The sequence below is a fragment of the Phragmites australis genome, chromosome 20, assembly GCF_958298935.1.
Source record: "Phragmites australis chromosome 20, lpPhrAust1.1, whole genome shotgun sequence".
Lineage (NCBI taxonomy): Eukaryota > Viridiplantae > Streptophyta > Magnoliopsida > Poales > Poaceae > Phragmites > Phragmites australis.
Window position 1 is genome coordinate 16253813 of NC_084940.1, and position 16929 is coordinate 16270741.

At 41.2% G+C, this 16929-nt stretch overlaps 1 protein-coding gene across 2 annotated transcripts; it reads right to left on the reverse strand.

Annotated features, from left to right (window-relative positions):
• Window positions 1-3135: 3135 nt before the first annotated feature.
• On the reverse strand, window positions 3136-12845 carry LOC133902115 (transcription factor TGAL7-like). 2 transcript variants are annotated; one of them, XM_062343698.1, is made up of 11 exons: window positions 12460-12845; window positions 11694-11794; window positions 10934-10992; window positions 10588-10776; window positions 10230-10295; window positions 9992-10051; window positions 9286-9363; window positions 9094-9148; window positions 8512-8780; window positions 5259-5486; window positions 3165-3789 (listed from the first exon to the last, which is right to left on the reverse strand). In XM_062343698.1, exons 1-11 carry the CDS (start codon window positions 12567-12569, stop codon window positions 3625-3627), a joined length of 1380 nt encoding a protein of 459 aa, XP_062199682.1. In that variant the 5' UTR covers window positions 12570-12845; the 3' UTR covers window positions 3165-3624. The 2 variants fall into 2 exon arrangements, with proteins under 2 accessions (XP_062199683.1, XP_062199682.1); XM_062343699.1 differs by lacking the exons at window positions 11694-11794; window positions 12460-12845 and adding an exon at window positions 11075-11452 and having other exon boundaries at window positions 3136-3789.
• Window positions 12846-16929: the final 4084 nt, after the last annotated feature.

Consider the following 16929-nt stretch of genomic DNA (forward strand, 5'->3'; position numbering starts at 1 on the left):
AGTTCCTCCATTGCATTCCATCAGCAGGGTGTCTAAGCATTCCGTCTTTCTTGCGCCCTTCGGCGTGCCATCGCATCAACTCGGTTCGCTTTGTTGGCAAACAATAGCTTCAGATGGGAGATTATAAGGAAAAACCAAACCATCTTAGCGAGGGGTATTTAATCCTTACTCTTCTCCCCTATGTCATCGCTATTAATATCGTCAACGTTGTGCTTGTTCCATGATGCACCACAAACGTGACACACTTTCAAGTTTGCATCCCCGTTTCAAAATAACATGCAGTCATTTCGACATGGATGTAGTTTCTCTACTTCCAACTCCAACGGGCAGATAATCTGCTTGGCATGGTACGTGTAGGCAACTCATTGCCCTCTGGATGCAACTCCCTCAAGAATCGTAACAACTCGTTGAAGCCTTCATCAGACCAACCAATGCTAGACATCATTTGCATTCTTACAACCCGGGAACATTGGTGTTTTATAGTTCTCTATCATGCACTGGAACTTTTTGTGTTGCCCATAATTGGCGTAGTCTCCCACTATATTGCACAACATTTCATCTAGGTCATCATCATCGTTGCCAACAAAAGTATCTTCGAACGAAGACATCGATATGTCAGCTCCATCATATGTCAGCTACGTCATGTCGGCCAACATATCGATGTATTCGTCAACCGTCATATCGTTGCTTGCGTCTTCCTCGACTATGAACTGCTCTTTATACACAACCTCCTAATGTTCATCGTGCTCGGTCTAGCGGATATAGCCAAGCTTGAAACCCCTAAAAAAGTGTGCACGGATCTTCTTTATGCCTGAGAACTGTTTCTCATTTTGCAATCAATGCACAGACAACATATATATTGATCATCATGCTTGTTGATTATCAAAATTAAGGAAAAATCTTTGATGCGATAGCCCTAAAAAAAGCATCGCCATGAAAGAACTCTGGGCTGCGACGGTCAGACTTGTACATCCATGTCCGGTCCATCTACAAATTTATGATTATCGTTACATTTTAGCAATCAATAAAAGACCAATGAAATGATATCCATGGAATATTTCAAAATGCACATATAATTTATTAAATTACCTCGCATCTTGATTGCTCCATGTTAGATGGCCCATCACCTTCTGGCACTTGGTCCCCGTCGGAGGACCCACCTTCTAAATACTGCCACGTTCGCTTGCGACTAGCGGGTGGATTTGCCATCCCTGTGGCATAATATTCATATTCAATATGTTGATCTATTTAGAGGTGATTTTAATATTTTTTGGATTTCTCCTTAATTAGTTATGGAACACAACAAAATTAGTTTCACCTTTTTTTGAGCTCTAATTATTTTTCTACATATTTTATAATCTTTCAGTCAATTAAATAGTACAAAAGATATTCATTTCATCATTTCTCTAAAACGTCATTTGCTAAATACAAATAACAATGCATCGCAAGGAGTATGATGACATGCAAGGAACAATACCCCACAACGCATGACAATAGTGGAGATGCAATACGTCATGGCATGAGTTTGAAAGCATCAAAGATTTTTCCTTAATTTTGATTATTATTAATCATTTAATAAATCCCAGGATTAATTGAGCTTACAATGAAGCTTAATCCTAAAGAGGAAATTAATTATGTTTAACATTATGGTGGGTATTTTTAATGAATAGGGCATAAACTAACAAGATTAATAAAATTGGTTTCACCAATTTTTGACTTACTAATAATTAATTCTGAATTACCTAAGTTTAAACACATTTAAATAATTAAAGGGATTTCAGTACATATATCATGGTTCCTAGTATTTTTAATATGTAGAGCATGATAAAACATTGGTTTCACTATTTTTGGAGCTATATTTAATTTCCTATGCATTTTGCTAGTTTCAGTCGATTTAATGGTTGAACAATAATTTTATTGGCAAATTCTGAATTAATCGATTATTAAAAGACCCTAATTCCTTTTTCACCAGGGGTTGTCTAGCCACCATCACTGACCGTGGGGTTGGGCTACGCTGACCCGGGACAAAATTGACCCGTGTCCGGAGGCACTGGCGAGCTCGCTGGTGGCGAGCAGCAGCGCGGCTCAGCTAGCGAGCAGCACCATCGGCACTAGCGCACTCCCGTGAACTAACCTAAGGCACAAGTTGTCAGCGACGATGGCTGGAAGGCGACCAGCGGCGGTGCTGGCTCGACGGGCGGGGAGAAACACGCCGACGTCAAGAGACGGCAAAAATGGCCCTACAGTGCCGGTTAGGATAAAACCGGTACTAATGAAATATTAATGCCGATTCATAACTTTCCATGCTCGATCTAATGATCGAGCCTGGTTGAACTGGCAGTATCAGTGCTGGCTCTTGGAACAAACTAGCACTGATATTTTAGTGTCGGCTAGTAACCATGAACCGGCACTAGTACTAAGTATCAGTGATGGTTCTTATTACGGGTCAGAACTAATAACTCTACAATCTATAAAAGGTGCCTTCTTTTCCCCGTAACGTCGGCTCCCCTTTCCGTCACCTCACCGTCGTGCTGTCACCTCCGACCTCCTCCTTCGTGACTGAGCCCATGGTGAGCTTCCTCGAGTCGCTCTCTTCCTTTAGCGCGCGTCACTTTCCTGTTTGCCCAATGCTGGCGTGGGTCTCGCATTGGCCGAGCCGTGCCGCCCGTGTGTGTTGGTCGCCGGCCGAGCCGTAGCCGGGCCCGTTGGCCATTAGGCAAGCCGTTGAGACCACACGCTCACCTAGACTTGGGTTTTACTAACTTGGGTTGTACATAAGTTTTCCTTAGAATCACCTGACATACTTTTAAAACTATCACAATCGGTTAAGGTTTGACATGTCTGGTCCAAATTCTTTTGTAACCTTGTTTGTCAAATAAATTCGATCCTTAAAGAGGAGCTGGATCCAGCTGATTGTTTGTGGGGCAATACAATGGGGCAGAAAGACTAGGTACTCTATGTTCACTCGAGCCGTTCACAGCCCCCAAATTAAAGCATGCGGTGGGTTTCTGTTCATCCATGTCTATCTGGAACAGGAAGGATTACGTGGAAAAGGAATACAACCAAAAGGGCATATATTCAACATTTTCCTCGATTCCTAGAAAATAAAGAAAGGCATCCGACAACTTTGTATTTTGTTGACGAACATATAGCCAGCCATTCAGCAAGCTACTCAAGCAACTTCTGTCATGCTACGATTTCGTTACCAGGTAATTGCATTCAAAGAGCTGCCCCAGATGAACGATGTTCTGGGTGAACTTAAGTCCAGCAGTTGGTGAAAATAAGTTAGGAACAAAGAGAAGTCCAAAGTCTCCACTATTTCTACTTCCTGCCCTTCTCTGCCCCTAGCCTAAACACTACATACATGTACACCTTAAAGAAGTTGCAAGTCACACATCTGAAGAAGAGACCTCAACGTCATTAATCCTCTCTTCAGTGTGCATTCCCAGATCAATTTAAGCGACCTTACACTAGTTCTTAATTAGGTTAACTGAATCTTGCATGCATTGCGTTCTTCTCTGGGACTAATCTTCCAATGCATGCAAGAAGAAGAAGAGCAATTAAACTTGCACAATGCATGCATTATTGTTCTTCTTCTTCGTCGTCTTCTTCTGTCAGCTTCTTCTACAGCCCTGGCCCCCCGTCCTGCCTGGGCCTCGCAACCCACAGCGTGCTGAGCGCACGAAGGCGGTGGAAGTAGTCAGCGATCGCCACCAGGCATCGGGCTGCTTGACGAGTGGTCAGGATGTCGTGCAGCTTGTGGAGGGTCTGCTGCCTGAGTCCATCTGCCTGCAGTTGGGAAGCAAGAGACATCAGCACAATGGTGACATACACTTGATAGAAAAAGTTATACAATAATTAACAGCACAGGTTCGTAATCTGAAGCTTATTAGCATCAGTCCGTACCTGGTGATATCAGTTGTACTTAGTAACCCAAAAGTGTCATATGAGGCACATGCAGTACAGATTCTATATATTTTTGAAGCAGGTAAACTAACCTCTCCATGCTAATAGTTTAGGAAATATGTTGCAAAATAAGAGAAGAGAAGCAGTTGCACCAACTCTTAATACAGAACGCTAAGTACGTTTCTTACTAACTATTCCTTCATTAAAAAATTGAAGGACTTCAATTTTATTAAAGAATAGTGCTATTTTCACCCTTCTGCAATTCTTTAGTTTCTGTAGCTACTAGCAATAAGATACAAGAACATCTTTTTTTTGAGAAATAGGCTACAAGAATATTTTTGTTCATCAAATTGAAAAGAAAATGAATTTGGTCACTGAACCAATTATTGTTAGTGTTCCCCAATATTGGCTGCAAACCTACTGCGGCACGCAAAGAGTTCATTTAAAAAACTAAGCGATCAATTTATCTGATCATATGGGGCAAACAAAATTCGATAGCTATATCAACTGTTCCTCTTTTCTCTCCACATTTATCTTGATCGTGATGTCCCAACTTCTTCATCTTGTCATCGTATGCTATTGTCGGCTTCATCTGGGTGACTCATATTGATCGCTCGTCATGTATAAATATAAGTGCACACGTGTGGATGGGATTCTTCTTTTGAGTACGTGTATAGATGTCGGTGCATGTTTGACCTTATACAACAGGCCTCGGCTATGTTGTTGTGCTTAATTATGTGTATGTGGACAGTTCAGCCTTTTATTTGGGCGTGTTCTCAACAACCATATCATGATGATGAGGTGATGACCCTTGGATGATGCTGGCTGTTTATGCTGGATTCTCTACATAGAGTCCTTTTGCGGGAACTTGTCGGTTTATCTTTTCTTTCATTAACTGATAACTCGATAAAAATTGTTGAATTTGGCTAGCTAAAACGTATGAATTAAGACAACCAGAAATTGTTGTTTGCCAGTTTGTCAAGCAACTTGTTCGCGTTCTCAAACCTCGACTATATGACAATTATATTTATGCCAATGGCTAGGATGGAGAAGCCCTAGATTTCCAAGAACCTTGTGTTTTCACCATGTTCGCCATTGTATCTTCAGCTTCTCCCTTTTTTACCGGGGTTTACATTTGTTGGTTTCTGATTTTGTATTATAATCCTTTGTATTATCAATTAACCTGATGGGTGGCCTCGTGACTTTACAAATGCTTAAACATAGTTATGTATGACACTGGATTGCATCCATCAGTAATTCAGTACTACTGATCAAAGTATATATCGTGTGTGTTCTTCAAAAAAAAATTAAAGTTCTTCAAAAATATATGTCGTGTGTGAAACAAATTTTACCTGGCTGACGAAGCCCTCCATAGAGGCCACCTTGTTCATGGCGACGGACATGTGGCCCATGAAGGTGGCAGGGGCGACATCGGGGGTGGCAACAATGTCGGAGATGGTCTGCTGGTTGGCTTCCATGCCGTGGCTGAGGGCCTCCTCCCTTTCCTGCACTGACTGCTGAAGGTTGTATATGCCCAGGATCTGACCCTCCGACAGTGGCTCCACATGCTTCAGCATCACCTGCATATATGCATGCAAATGCTCAATCATATCATGAACGGGCAGTGACTATAAAACAATACAGATCATGTACCAAACTAAGTTCTTCAATAATTGACGCGTATGATCACCTTTCCGTTCTCTCGACTTCCTGCTTTATAAAATGTATGCAAGCCTTTTGCATGTTCTATAAACAAAATGGCGCCCTCTCGTTTATTTCAATATCATGTATGTCCTGAGTTTCATTATTTTTTGAATAACGTATTTTTTGCAATCCCATGCTAGGGATCCATGCTCATTGCACTACCGCAAACTGTTATACTTCATCTAATCCAAAATGCAAGTCATTTTAGACATTTGGACAAAAATTAAGGATAGAATTACCCTTGAAAGTATAGAACAACTTACATTTGGCAGAAAATGAGATGGCTAGCTAGCTAAAGCGACTTATATTTTGGATTGAGGTGGTGCTGGGATAACTATGATAATGGTTTAATATGTTATGTTTCAAAAATAAAGGTCGCTTTGGAGACCATTTTTATCCATGTGTATACGCTAACTATGTCAAAACAAGAAATTGTAAATTTTACACACATAGAAAAGAAATTGCGAATGCAAACGCTAAACCATAAGTTAAATAAATATCCTACAATATTTTGTAGATCACTTAGAGCTCGATTTTAATTACTACACTTCTTTTTCTGTTGAAGGAAGAGTAGGAAAAACATGTAAAGTGATCCTCATGCAACATTGTGACCAATAATATATGTTAGCTTTATTTTTGCCGCTGTGTGTTTGTGTAAATGGTTCATGCATATGTGTAAGAGACAAGTGTGTGGACAAACATCAATCAATGTGATTTGCTCATTGCATCTGAAATGTGTACTCAGTAAGCTGAACATGTAAATGTGCTGAAAAGTGATGTTTACTTATTGAGAATCTTGTCAGACATCAAATTATGAACACTTTTAGGATGTGTATATAGGATACACGATTTGATGGTAAAGGCAAGGAATTAATTTTAAATAATAACTAAAATGAAGGAAAGACCAGATCGATCGCCGGAATATATGCACATGCAGCCATGCCTAGAAACTTTGTCTAGCATTTGAGAAACTTAATATAGATGTAATTTAGACACATATACTCGCCATGCACTATTAGAACACATATGCTTACATTTTCTTAACTGAGTTTAACTTTCTGAAAAATGCATATTTTCACAAAAATATATTTATTTGAGTATGCGGTATATGAAAATGAAGGGCAACATGGTGGTATAATTCACAAATGTGTGGTGATTGAAGTTACGCTTTGACTTCCATCTTCTATCTTAATTTGAAAGCTTATATCCCTAATTTCATCCGTACAGGACGTATACCTTCGAGAAGGCCAAAGAAATGATTATTCTGGAAGCCATCTACATCACACATCTAACCTTTCCATTACCGGTTCCTCTCCGATTACCTACTCCCTGATCGATTCTTCACGTATCAAACAGTGCATGAGAATCCCTCTTATTTTGCCCCTCAACTTTAAACAATTCCATCAATGTACTTGGACCTCTCTAATTACCTCATTAGCTAAGCTTTTTGAAATAACCCGTAATATGGAACCCATTAAGGGACCTCAAATGTTGATTTACCTGGTCAAATCAGTAAAACGTGCAAAAACGTTGTTTTCGAGCATCCAACCTTTTCGAAGCCTGGAGTAGGTAGACATCATACCACCAGAATACGACAAGGAGGCATATTCAAAGTTAAAAGTCACTAAATGCAGTTGCGTTAATTAGTTTTACCTGGACAAATAACTAAATTAATATACATGCTTGAATCCCTTGACAGACATAGAAAAGTCAAGGCTTTGTTTATGCAAGGCGGGTTATTGATTAAAGACAGTGAAAATTATTGGAATTAGACAATCATTCAGAAGGTTTTGTAATTTGTGTTCTTCAGTAGTCATGAAACGATTTGCTAAAATATTGGAACTATCTTGCAAAAGTCCTGAAATAAAAAAATTGACTAGATCAGGATCAAGATGCATGGAAGGGTCAACCCAATAGGTTGAATATGGTTTTCACTGCTAGTTTCCTTGAATAAATTTCTATGGCAAATGAAAACTAGAGTCAATTAGATTAAACATTCACACAATCCAAAACTTTGTATTGCGATGGCCAGGTTAGGATTAGGTGATCTATTGAACGAGTAAACAATACAAGGTTGTCCATTAGTAAACAATACAAGGTTGTCCATTAGGTTAAGCTTTCATTAAACAATGAGTCAATGACTAACAAGAAGCAATAATCTCGGCCTAGTTCTCTAGGAGATTGATTTATTTTGTATGCGAAGGGAGATATTTTTCATGGATACAGATATTATGAGAACCAACCAAATTAATGAACCCGTAATCATGCATCATCCTAATGTTCAGATACGAACAAAAAATCTGTTGGCATGCATGCAACCTTCTGTCGTAAAAAATGCAACTATATGTGTACTGTGCGCACCAACATTTTCATAAATTCTTTAGTTGGGGCAAACATTATGAACTAGTGCACATCACGGTCCTCTTTGGGATATATTACCTTTCAAATCAAGCCTCATAAACAGCACTTCTCATAGAAGCTAAAGAAAAAGGTGTATAAGCTTCTTTGAAAAGTCAATTGAGGCACACTAATTGGTTGGTTATGGGGACACTTGAAGCTTTTGGCTACTTTATTAATCCTCAAGCCCTCACGTATTTCCAGAAGTTTGTTAGTAAATTGCTGATTATAATCAATTTTTAATAATATTTTAAGTGTCCACCGTTTCGTTGGCTACCACTTTTTAATAATTTGGACTATACTAGAAGTACTGTCTTTGTATCAGAAAAAAAAAATACTTGAGTAGTGTAATAAAAACATCGCTTTGCTAATAACTGTCGGGAAAGTTGGTGTATCTAATAGCTAAATGTCCCAAAATATACTACTACATATGTTGGCCATGCATCCTATATGTCATGTATAACAATTGATTTCACTGGCATATTTCTACAAAAATATATATACCTTTATAACCTCCGAGGGGCGAAAGCCACCCAACCACAGGAAGCAACGCTCGGCAGGGCTTGCCCATACTCCAGACAAGAGGTGGAAGACGTCGACTCTGGCAATGGTGTCCTTGAGGTTTAGTAGCTCCTCGTGCTGGGCCATCGCAACATCGACGAAGCCCTGCAGCTGGTCGTCAGCCAGGTGCTCATTTAGCGCAGCCCTCAGCTGATACATCAGCTTGCTGTGTTCTTCAACCCACCTCCCATACTCCATGTCAAATATTGCAGCTGTTGATCGGTTCACATAATTAAATGTATGGAATTATGGATCATAATATGTATTTGGAGTAGTTAAAAATGTTCCTTTTGGAATAATTGTTATATTTGAGGAGTTGTTAGAAATGTTTGACAAAATACAGAAGGCAGCTGGAGCTCGTGCAATATTTCAGTTAATTGTTGTCTTGATCGATTGTGCTAGAATTTTGAATTAGAGACACATCCAAAGAATAAAGTAACACAACTGAGTCTTAAAAACAAGGAAAGAATTTAACGCAGTCGAGGAAATTGAAAAAATAAGGGATGAACTGGAGTGTCCTATTACCTGGTGAAGGGGCAGAAGAAAAACCCGTCTGCACTCCGGTACCCATCAAGACACCCTGAACATTATATATAATAGTAGACACTTGTTAGCATTTCCTTATACATGCAGAATGAGCATTTTGTAGCAAATAACAATGCAGGTTCTCCAAGATAATGCTGGGAGATACATATATAAATTAAATGGACACTGTACCTGTACTCTTGCGGCTTGAACGTGTTGTTCAAGATGGGTTAGCCTAATCCTACTTGTTTCCAACTGTTGGATATAAGCCTGAAGAATAAACATAATAGTGCACGCGTCAATCCATATGATACAGAAGTTCATTTAATTTTTATTTTGTGGCATCACTCAATTGCGAACATTCATAAAAGGGTTGCCTAGATAGATAAAAAAACATCTTAACTAAATTTTAGAGATGAAATAATTTTAGAAGTGTATAGAACTTCCTCCTAGTTACTCAATCAAATTTCTTACATACAATCGTAAAGAAATGAACTAATTAATGGATGGTATGTCAAACGATTATTTGTGTCACAGCTTTTGTATATAGAAAGGATCAATCATCAGAATAATTTGCACCTGGGAACAGAAAAATATATATGAGATATTGGAAAGCAATATTGTTCTCTAGGTGGTTTGTCAGAGAAAGCAAAATTATGTACACATCCTTCAGCACGACAGAATTCATTTAATCCACAAGACATTTGAAACTTCAATTAAAAAACAATAATCAATTAAAAATGGTGTACTTACATTGACAACCATATTAATATAGTTAATATATATGTTAGGACTTTTCCAATAAATGTTTGGTATGTTTCTGCACTATATATACATATACAATTTCTTTCTTTCTTTTTTGAAGTTGTGCATGCAGTTTCTTAGTTGACTGACTCACCTTCTTCCTAATCCTACTCTTCCTGGCTGCCTCCCTATTCTGTGCAAGCCGCCTCAGTTTCTGCAACATACACATATATATATACACACACGAGTCAAACTCAAAGACTATAAAATAAATCATATATGTATATCTAGGTTAACTATATAACTACTGTGTGTAGCATGTAGAAGTGAGTGTTCACCCTCCAAAATTACTGAGTTGTTGCAAGAACCTTAAGAGTCACTGAGAGTCTCACCTTAGGGTCTTTCACCCTCTCCTGGTCACTAGATGCTGCACCCTTCCCACCGCTGGTTGCTTCCTTCTGCAAGGCACATCGTTTTTTCTCAATCAAAAGATGAGAGAGAATAAAAGGGAGAGAAATATATATATGTATGTATCTAGAGGGAGGAAGAGTGACATGAATATCCCGTTACACTATAAGACGGTTTAATTAGTCGGCGTGTTTAGCTTAAACGACTCAAAACAGATCTAAACTTGCTGTAAACACCAGTCCCCACTAGAAAGCGGAAACCAGATAAACCATAGAGGTGGGAGAGAGAGAGAGAGAGAGAGAGAGAGAGAGAGAGAGAGACTGCAAGATGCAATATATATACCATAGTGATGTTGAGGCCACTCCTGTTCTCCTTAGACGAGGGTACAGTGGGGGCAGGAGGAGGAGGAGGAGGAGGAGGAAGAGGAGGAATGGTAGTACTACTCCTCTGGCCACCTTGCTCGGGTCTAGTCTTGGAAGAAGAAGAGTTGCCATTAGGAACCATGGCTGTCACCATGCCCATGCTAACACCCTACACAGATCAGCACAGAATTAATGTTACTAATCCAGAACACCCCATGCATCTGCTCACGGAGTACCGGTCCAGGCAAGTCCAAGAAAGGAATAGCTGAAGTGCACCATGGTGTTTGCATTCACTACTGCACTTGTAATTGCGGCTACGTACGTACCTTGGCAGGAATTGGCTCGGCTACATGCATGGGCTGCGACGGGAAGATGTTCAGAGTCTCTGCAAAGCATGCGATCAAGAATGTCGTAAGTGACGGTTAAATAAGAAAATGTCGTAAGCATAGTACATATATAGGCCGCACCGATAAAACAAGATTTACATGCATGCAGAGAGGGAGATGGGTAAGGAATTATGTATATGCTTCAAAGAACTAGTGCTTGAACGAAACTGCCTCTTATGTATGTGTCTCTCTCTACTCCTCCCCTCTTTCCTCCTCTTAATTTCTCTCTATGTAAAACACGGACGCACAGATGGACAGGCACGGTGAGACAGAAGGGACATAGAGAGTGAGGCAGTACTTGTACAGTAATGCTGGGCAGATGCTTCTGGGGCTATAATGCAACAGAGTATATGAGAAGGTGCAAACGGAAAGGAATGGGGGAGAAATAGAAAGAAGGAATATTTATAGCTTCTTTCAGATCAAGTTCTTGCAGAGGCAGTCATCATCACAGAGTCTGTTACATGTCACACTCTTCACACACCAAATCCGAAGAAAGAAAGCAGCATGCACCCAAAGAAAATATGACATGAAACAAAAGGAAATACCTGCTAGACAGAAAAACAAGGCATATACATATGTGGCAAAGCCATATCCACGGAAAAAACTTTTGGTGCATAAAAAGTGGAAACAATTACTAACACACATACCAAAGAAGTATTTGGAGGGGGGGGGGGGGGGAAGAACTCTTTTGATAACATACGTCGTTGTTCTTGGATCGATGCTTGATCATGGCCATCCAGGTATAGAAAAATTGCCGACTGGTCGAATTCCGCCATGTCGTAGCTCGCTGATTCCTTGCTCCTGAAAAGGAAATTGGAGAGTGAAATAAGCAAAGAATTAATAGTTGTAAACATTAGAAAGCAAGTAGGAGCTTAACTTTGTTTAATCGAACAGATAGAAGAGTCGGTGTGAGAAATCCTTAAAAAACTCTATGATCTAGCTACTTGTTGAAAGAAACAACGAAAAGAACTATATCCTAATATTTGGTAACCTGGTGCCCTCCTTCCTTACCTCAGCTCCTAAACTATTTCCATAATATCTAACTAACCAATAAACTATCTGGGATATTGAGCTCCACGATGGGGGATTTTGTGCGTTTTTCTCTAGTTCACCCCTACATCTCCATGTGGTTGAACTTTATAAATAAGCAACTAAAAACAAAAATATGCAAGATGAATGCAAGCTAGTGATAGCAGTCTTCGATCCGCTAATCGAAACCTCTATGAGAAAGGAAACAATCTCTTTCATATACCCTAGCAAAAACAAGACCTCCCTCCGTTCAATTCCTTCTGCCACAAGCAACCATATGAGAGTTGTCAATCAAATCCCAGGGAGAGAAGCAAGAACACAACATCTTCTCTGTGGAGACACAGATGGGGCTAGCTAGCTCTCCAAAGGCGCGAAAAGAGAAGAACTTGATAGCAACATATGTAGCTATGATGCAAGATATATCTGGTGCAACTTACATGCTGGAAGAGGCCTCGATCATCGTCGCCGGTGAGGCGCTCCGGAAACCCAGGGGGAGCTCAGAGGGTTGGCGATGGTGGTGGTCTTTTTCTCCAGCAGAGCCCGCCATAAAGCCCTTATGAAGGCCCTGACCATCCTCCACTCCGGTTCTCTCTCCTCACGCTATGCACATCTCCGGCGAAAGGATACAAAACCAGACATTAATGGCAAAACCGACTTCTGTTTGCACCCTTTCTTTTATACTTGGCACGAAAGCTTTAAAGATAGGCTGCAAGCTTTTCGTTTGCATGTCACCTAAAATCTGCTCCCTTCTCCCCTCATCTTTTGACCAAGAATGGCGAACCTCAGAGAGAAGACTTTTAAGAGAGAGACATACGGTGGGGTGAGAAACGTACTAGTCTTTGTGTTAATTGGAAGGTTGTGAAGAGGCAGCAGGCTCACCAAATCTCTAGATGTAGGAATCTGGGTAAATAAAGTGGGCCATGGATGCCAGTGGTTCCATTCCTGTGAAATTTGGAGGCCATGAATCTCTAAATGTAAAATCTCGGTAAATAAAGTGGTCCATGGAGAGTAATGACTACAGCTATAGAGATAAATGTAAGCGCATCCTGGTTTATAGAGATACAAAATATCTTCATATATCATATATCTTTTTCTTGGTATCGCTATATGCTTGCCTTACCGTTCCTCCTGGATTTAATAAATGTTTATGGTGATCTAAACATGTATCTTTATGTATGGCATATAAATTATTAGCTATCATTTACTGATCATGTTCAAAAGAACATGTTGACTCCAATGGATGCAGGAAACATTGTGCCAAACAGTTCTGCTGCAAATATTAATAAAAAAAAAAATATGCTGTACTCTTTTCATGGTATGTACCGTGTATCAATTCAATGTATGCTGGTGAATCACGTATATAAGCCAAATGCAAGAGGTTCAGTTATTACTTCATACTTTACAGCCACATAAAAAAGCATTACCTCGCTATCAAACAAAAAAAAAACAGTAGCAAAGTTTGTTTTGGCTTTAAATGTCTCTAGTGCAAGACTTGAACCGATATGTTCCTTTATTTAATTTATACTGATTTCTGTAAAATTCATGTGTCCCAACATAAGTAGGAAAAAATAATAGACGAACTTTCGCTAACTCAAATAAGCTTACTACTTTTCAATGGAAGCGGCTCATGCTGCTAAAGGTTTCCAAGAATTAGCCATTTTACACGCATGTGAGTTTTGAGAACTATACATCTATCAATCTTTGGTCAATTTATCTGCCATATAATGCATGCATGCCTGTTTTCCATGCATGTTGGTTTTCGCTTTTGATGCACATATATAATGTATTGCAGAAGCCTCTACAGATGCATGCTTGACACGCTCTACTGCTTTGAGAGTTAACTTAATCAACCAGTTCGGTTGCAATAATTGATAAACTACCTACTGCATTTTTTGTTGTTTCTGTTGCCCGTTGTTCAAAAGCGAGTGGCAAACATTTAAGGAAAATCTTCTCAATACTACTGGAAATTCATTGTATCTAATTTCAATTATATTTTTTAATACATATTGAATAATTAATTAGATAAATGACAGTAGGATTCTAAAATGCTTTTTCAGTACAGGCCTCCACTGTACTGTTGTTCCGGTTTACCTTCCTCCACATGGCACATTTCTTCTTTTTTACTGCTATAAGGCGTGAGAATTAGCAATATCAATGTTGTTAAGGTTGTGAGGTCAAACAGTAAACTTAAAGGCTTAGGGTCAAGCCTAGAGGGGGCAGCTCCATAACGCAAAGGGAAATATGAAGAAAAACTGCACTATATCGGTACAAGAGAGATGTTACACATGTCCCTTGCCTAGAGGGGGAGGCTCGGTAATGCAAAGGGGAATCTAAGAAAAAGTTGTACTACGAGAGACGTTACATGTCAATTGTCCCTAAACTTTAGTGTCTCTTGTACTATAGCCCCTTGCGCTACAGGTTGAGCTTAAATTAGAAGGATACTTTGTCCCTCAGTTCACATACTCCTAAAACCCTAAGTAATGTTGATGCAGCATGGACCAGGTACAAAGCTCTCCCTCTGGTCTTTGTCCATGTGGTAAGGTCGGCTGAAGCCCAGCTTTGACTTTGTCTAGGCATGCATCAACCGGAAGCGGGAATTGCCATGAATGGGTAATCCTGGCTGTGGCGCTTTCAGGCCTTTGGTCCATGTATGGCCCCTTTGTTTTGGATATGCATCCCTCGAGGGTGTGCATCAACCGGAAGAGGGACCTGCCATGAATGGGTAATCCTGGTTGTGGCGCCTTCAGGCCTCTGGTCCATGTACAACTCCTTGGTTTTGGATATGCATCCCTCAGGGGTGTGTATCTGTGAGTGTTTTTAGTGGTAAAGGATGGTCGGGAGGCTTTCGTTGCATACGCTTTCCCCTCGAGGAGCTACTATCCTCACTTGTCTTGGTGGTTGGAATGTAAACATAAAGAGAAAATTTGCTACAAGGCACACTAGAAGTGTGACTTTTGCTGCAAGACATGATTTTTTTTTTTAATTTTGCTGCTAGACACCGCTCAACGGTGGTAATTTGGTACCACACACCACAACTATTATAATAGTCATTTCCTGCTTGTGAGGAGAGAGAAACGGTGTGAAAAGTATATTGTGCCCTTGGTTAAGGTGGAGCCCACAATTTAGTTTTCCTCTCTGTTGTCTGCGTGTACGTGCTACAGCCAGGGCCTTCTCCATGCTCGATCGATCTCCATGTGTAGTGGTAGCAGGAAGGGCATCGCGAGTAGCAGCCACAACCGTGCTTCTTCTCCTCTCAATCTCTCTTGAACTCTATTTTCCTAGATCAAAAGAACAAGCACAACATCAACCGCCTCCATGGATTCACACCATAGGCACCCATCTCTTTCTCCCTGTTCATCCCTCGTGCAAGAGAACAGTAGCCACAAGACTACCACCGCCACCAGATGTTCTAAGCCCAATCCATGAGCAAATCGACCACCCATTTTCTCTTCTCTGCCTCCCTTTCTCCATGGCGCAACACCAGAACAAGAGCAGATCCAAGTTCGTCGGCGTATTGAAGCCTGAGAGCTACTTGTCAATTGGGGCCTCGCCGGTGCTAGATCTCTAACCAGCTGGAGAAGCTCTGCCATCACCTTCTAAAGAGGCCGCCGCCATGGGAGGCATCACAGCAGAGGACTTTGCCTTGTCGTTCGGACATAGGGACAACAGGGCGTTCGGACCTTCATCTGCGGCCAGCAGGGCTCGCAAGGTGGCGGTGGCTCTCCGGCAAGTGGCGACGGTGGCTCCCAGGCAAGGGGCAACGGTGGCTCTCAGGCAGGGCGGAGGCAGAGAGATGGCGATAGGGAATGAAATGGGAGGGGCACTCTCGCGATGAGGATCGAGACGAAACAAGCGGAGGCCATCGCACCGCCGGAGCCATCCACCACGCGAAGACAATGCATGCCGCCGCTCAGTCGCGCACCGCACCACGCCGTCATGCCATCGTCGCACGTATGACCGTGAGCGCGCGTAGTCGCGCTGTGTCGCCGGTTCGCGCCACCGCTCGCCCGTCGTTGTGTGCACAACCACGCCACCACGTCGACCCCTTGCGCCACTCAGCCCACGCCGCGCCGCTCATGCGTGCTGCGGATCGCTCTCCAGCCATCTCCCTCTCTGTCGGCGCCTCTTTTTCCCTTGGCGCCATTCGCTCCTCTTTGTCCTCGCTCATGCCGCCACAATCGGCTATGGCCGCTGTCGCCACTGAGCTTATCGCACTGGCCGGCTCCTCCCCTCTCTAGTATCCTCTCTTCCCACCAGTGCCACCTCCCTCTAGCATTCCTCAACCCCACCCGGTCTCCGCTCTCTCCCCCCCCCCCCCCTTTGAGCCACCCGCACACACACGGGAAAAATCAGGCCAGCCTTATCTTCTCTGCCTCTCACCGACAGTGGGTCCCATTGGGTCAGTAGGGTATCGGGGGCATTTCATATTGTTTCTCCCTCCTAATTAGCAAAATATTATATGTTAATGGCTAAAGTGTGTTCCGGCAAATAACTATATTTTTTAGTATCCGACTCCATACATTAAAAAAATGTGTCCTGCAGCAAAAGCCACACTTCTAGTTTGTCCTGTAGCAAATTTTCTCAAACATAAACAATACCCTTATCAGCAGCATTTCCAGCAACTTACCATCATGAAACAGAAAATCATAATAAGCCAGAAATGTGATGTATAACTAAAATTGTACATAATACGCCAAGTCTATGATATCTTTGATATTTAGTACTTTAAAAATTGAGAATTGAAATTAGTTCGCAACTGTGAAGTGATCAAAAGTTTGTTAGCACTGTAAAAGGATGTATTTATTCTTCTATATCACTGGGAAGCGTGAATTTGTTTTCATCCATAATCGATCGTCGTTCAACTTCCAGCCACTGTGGAAATGTGACAAACGACACTGTTAACCCAT

What these genes read in the sequence shown, in the direction of transcription:
- LOC133902115 (XM_062343698.1), bottom strand. Translation starts at nt 12,569, where the DNA reads ATGGCGGGCTCTGCTGGAGAAAAAGACCACCACCATCGCCAACCCTCT. An exon ending in ATCGAGGCCTCTTCCAGCAT is followed by an intron (nt 11,795 to 12,459) that starts GTAAGTTGCACC and finishes TTTCCTTTTCAG; the next exon opens with GAGCAAGGAATCAGCGAGCT. An exon ending in TGGAGGGCTTCGTCAGCCAG is followed by an intron (nt 3,790 to 5,258) that starts GTAAAATTTGTT and finishes TCCCAACTGCAG; the next exon opens with GCAGATGGACTCAGGCAGCA.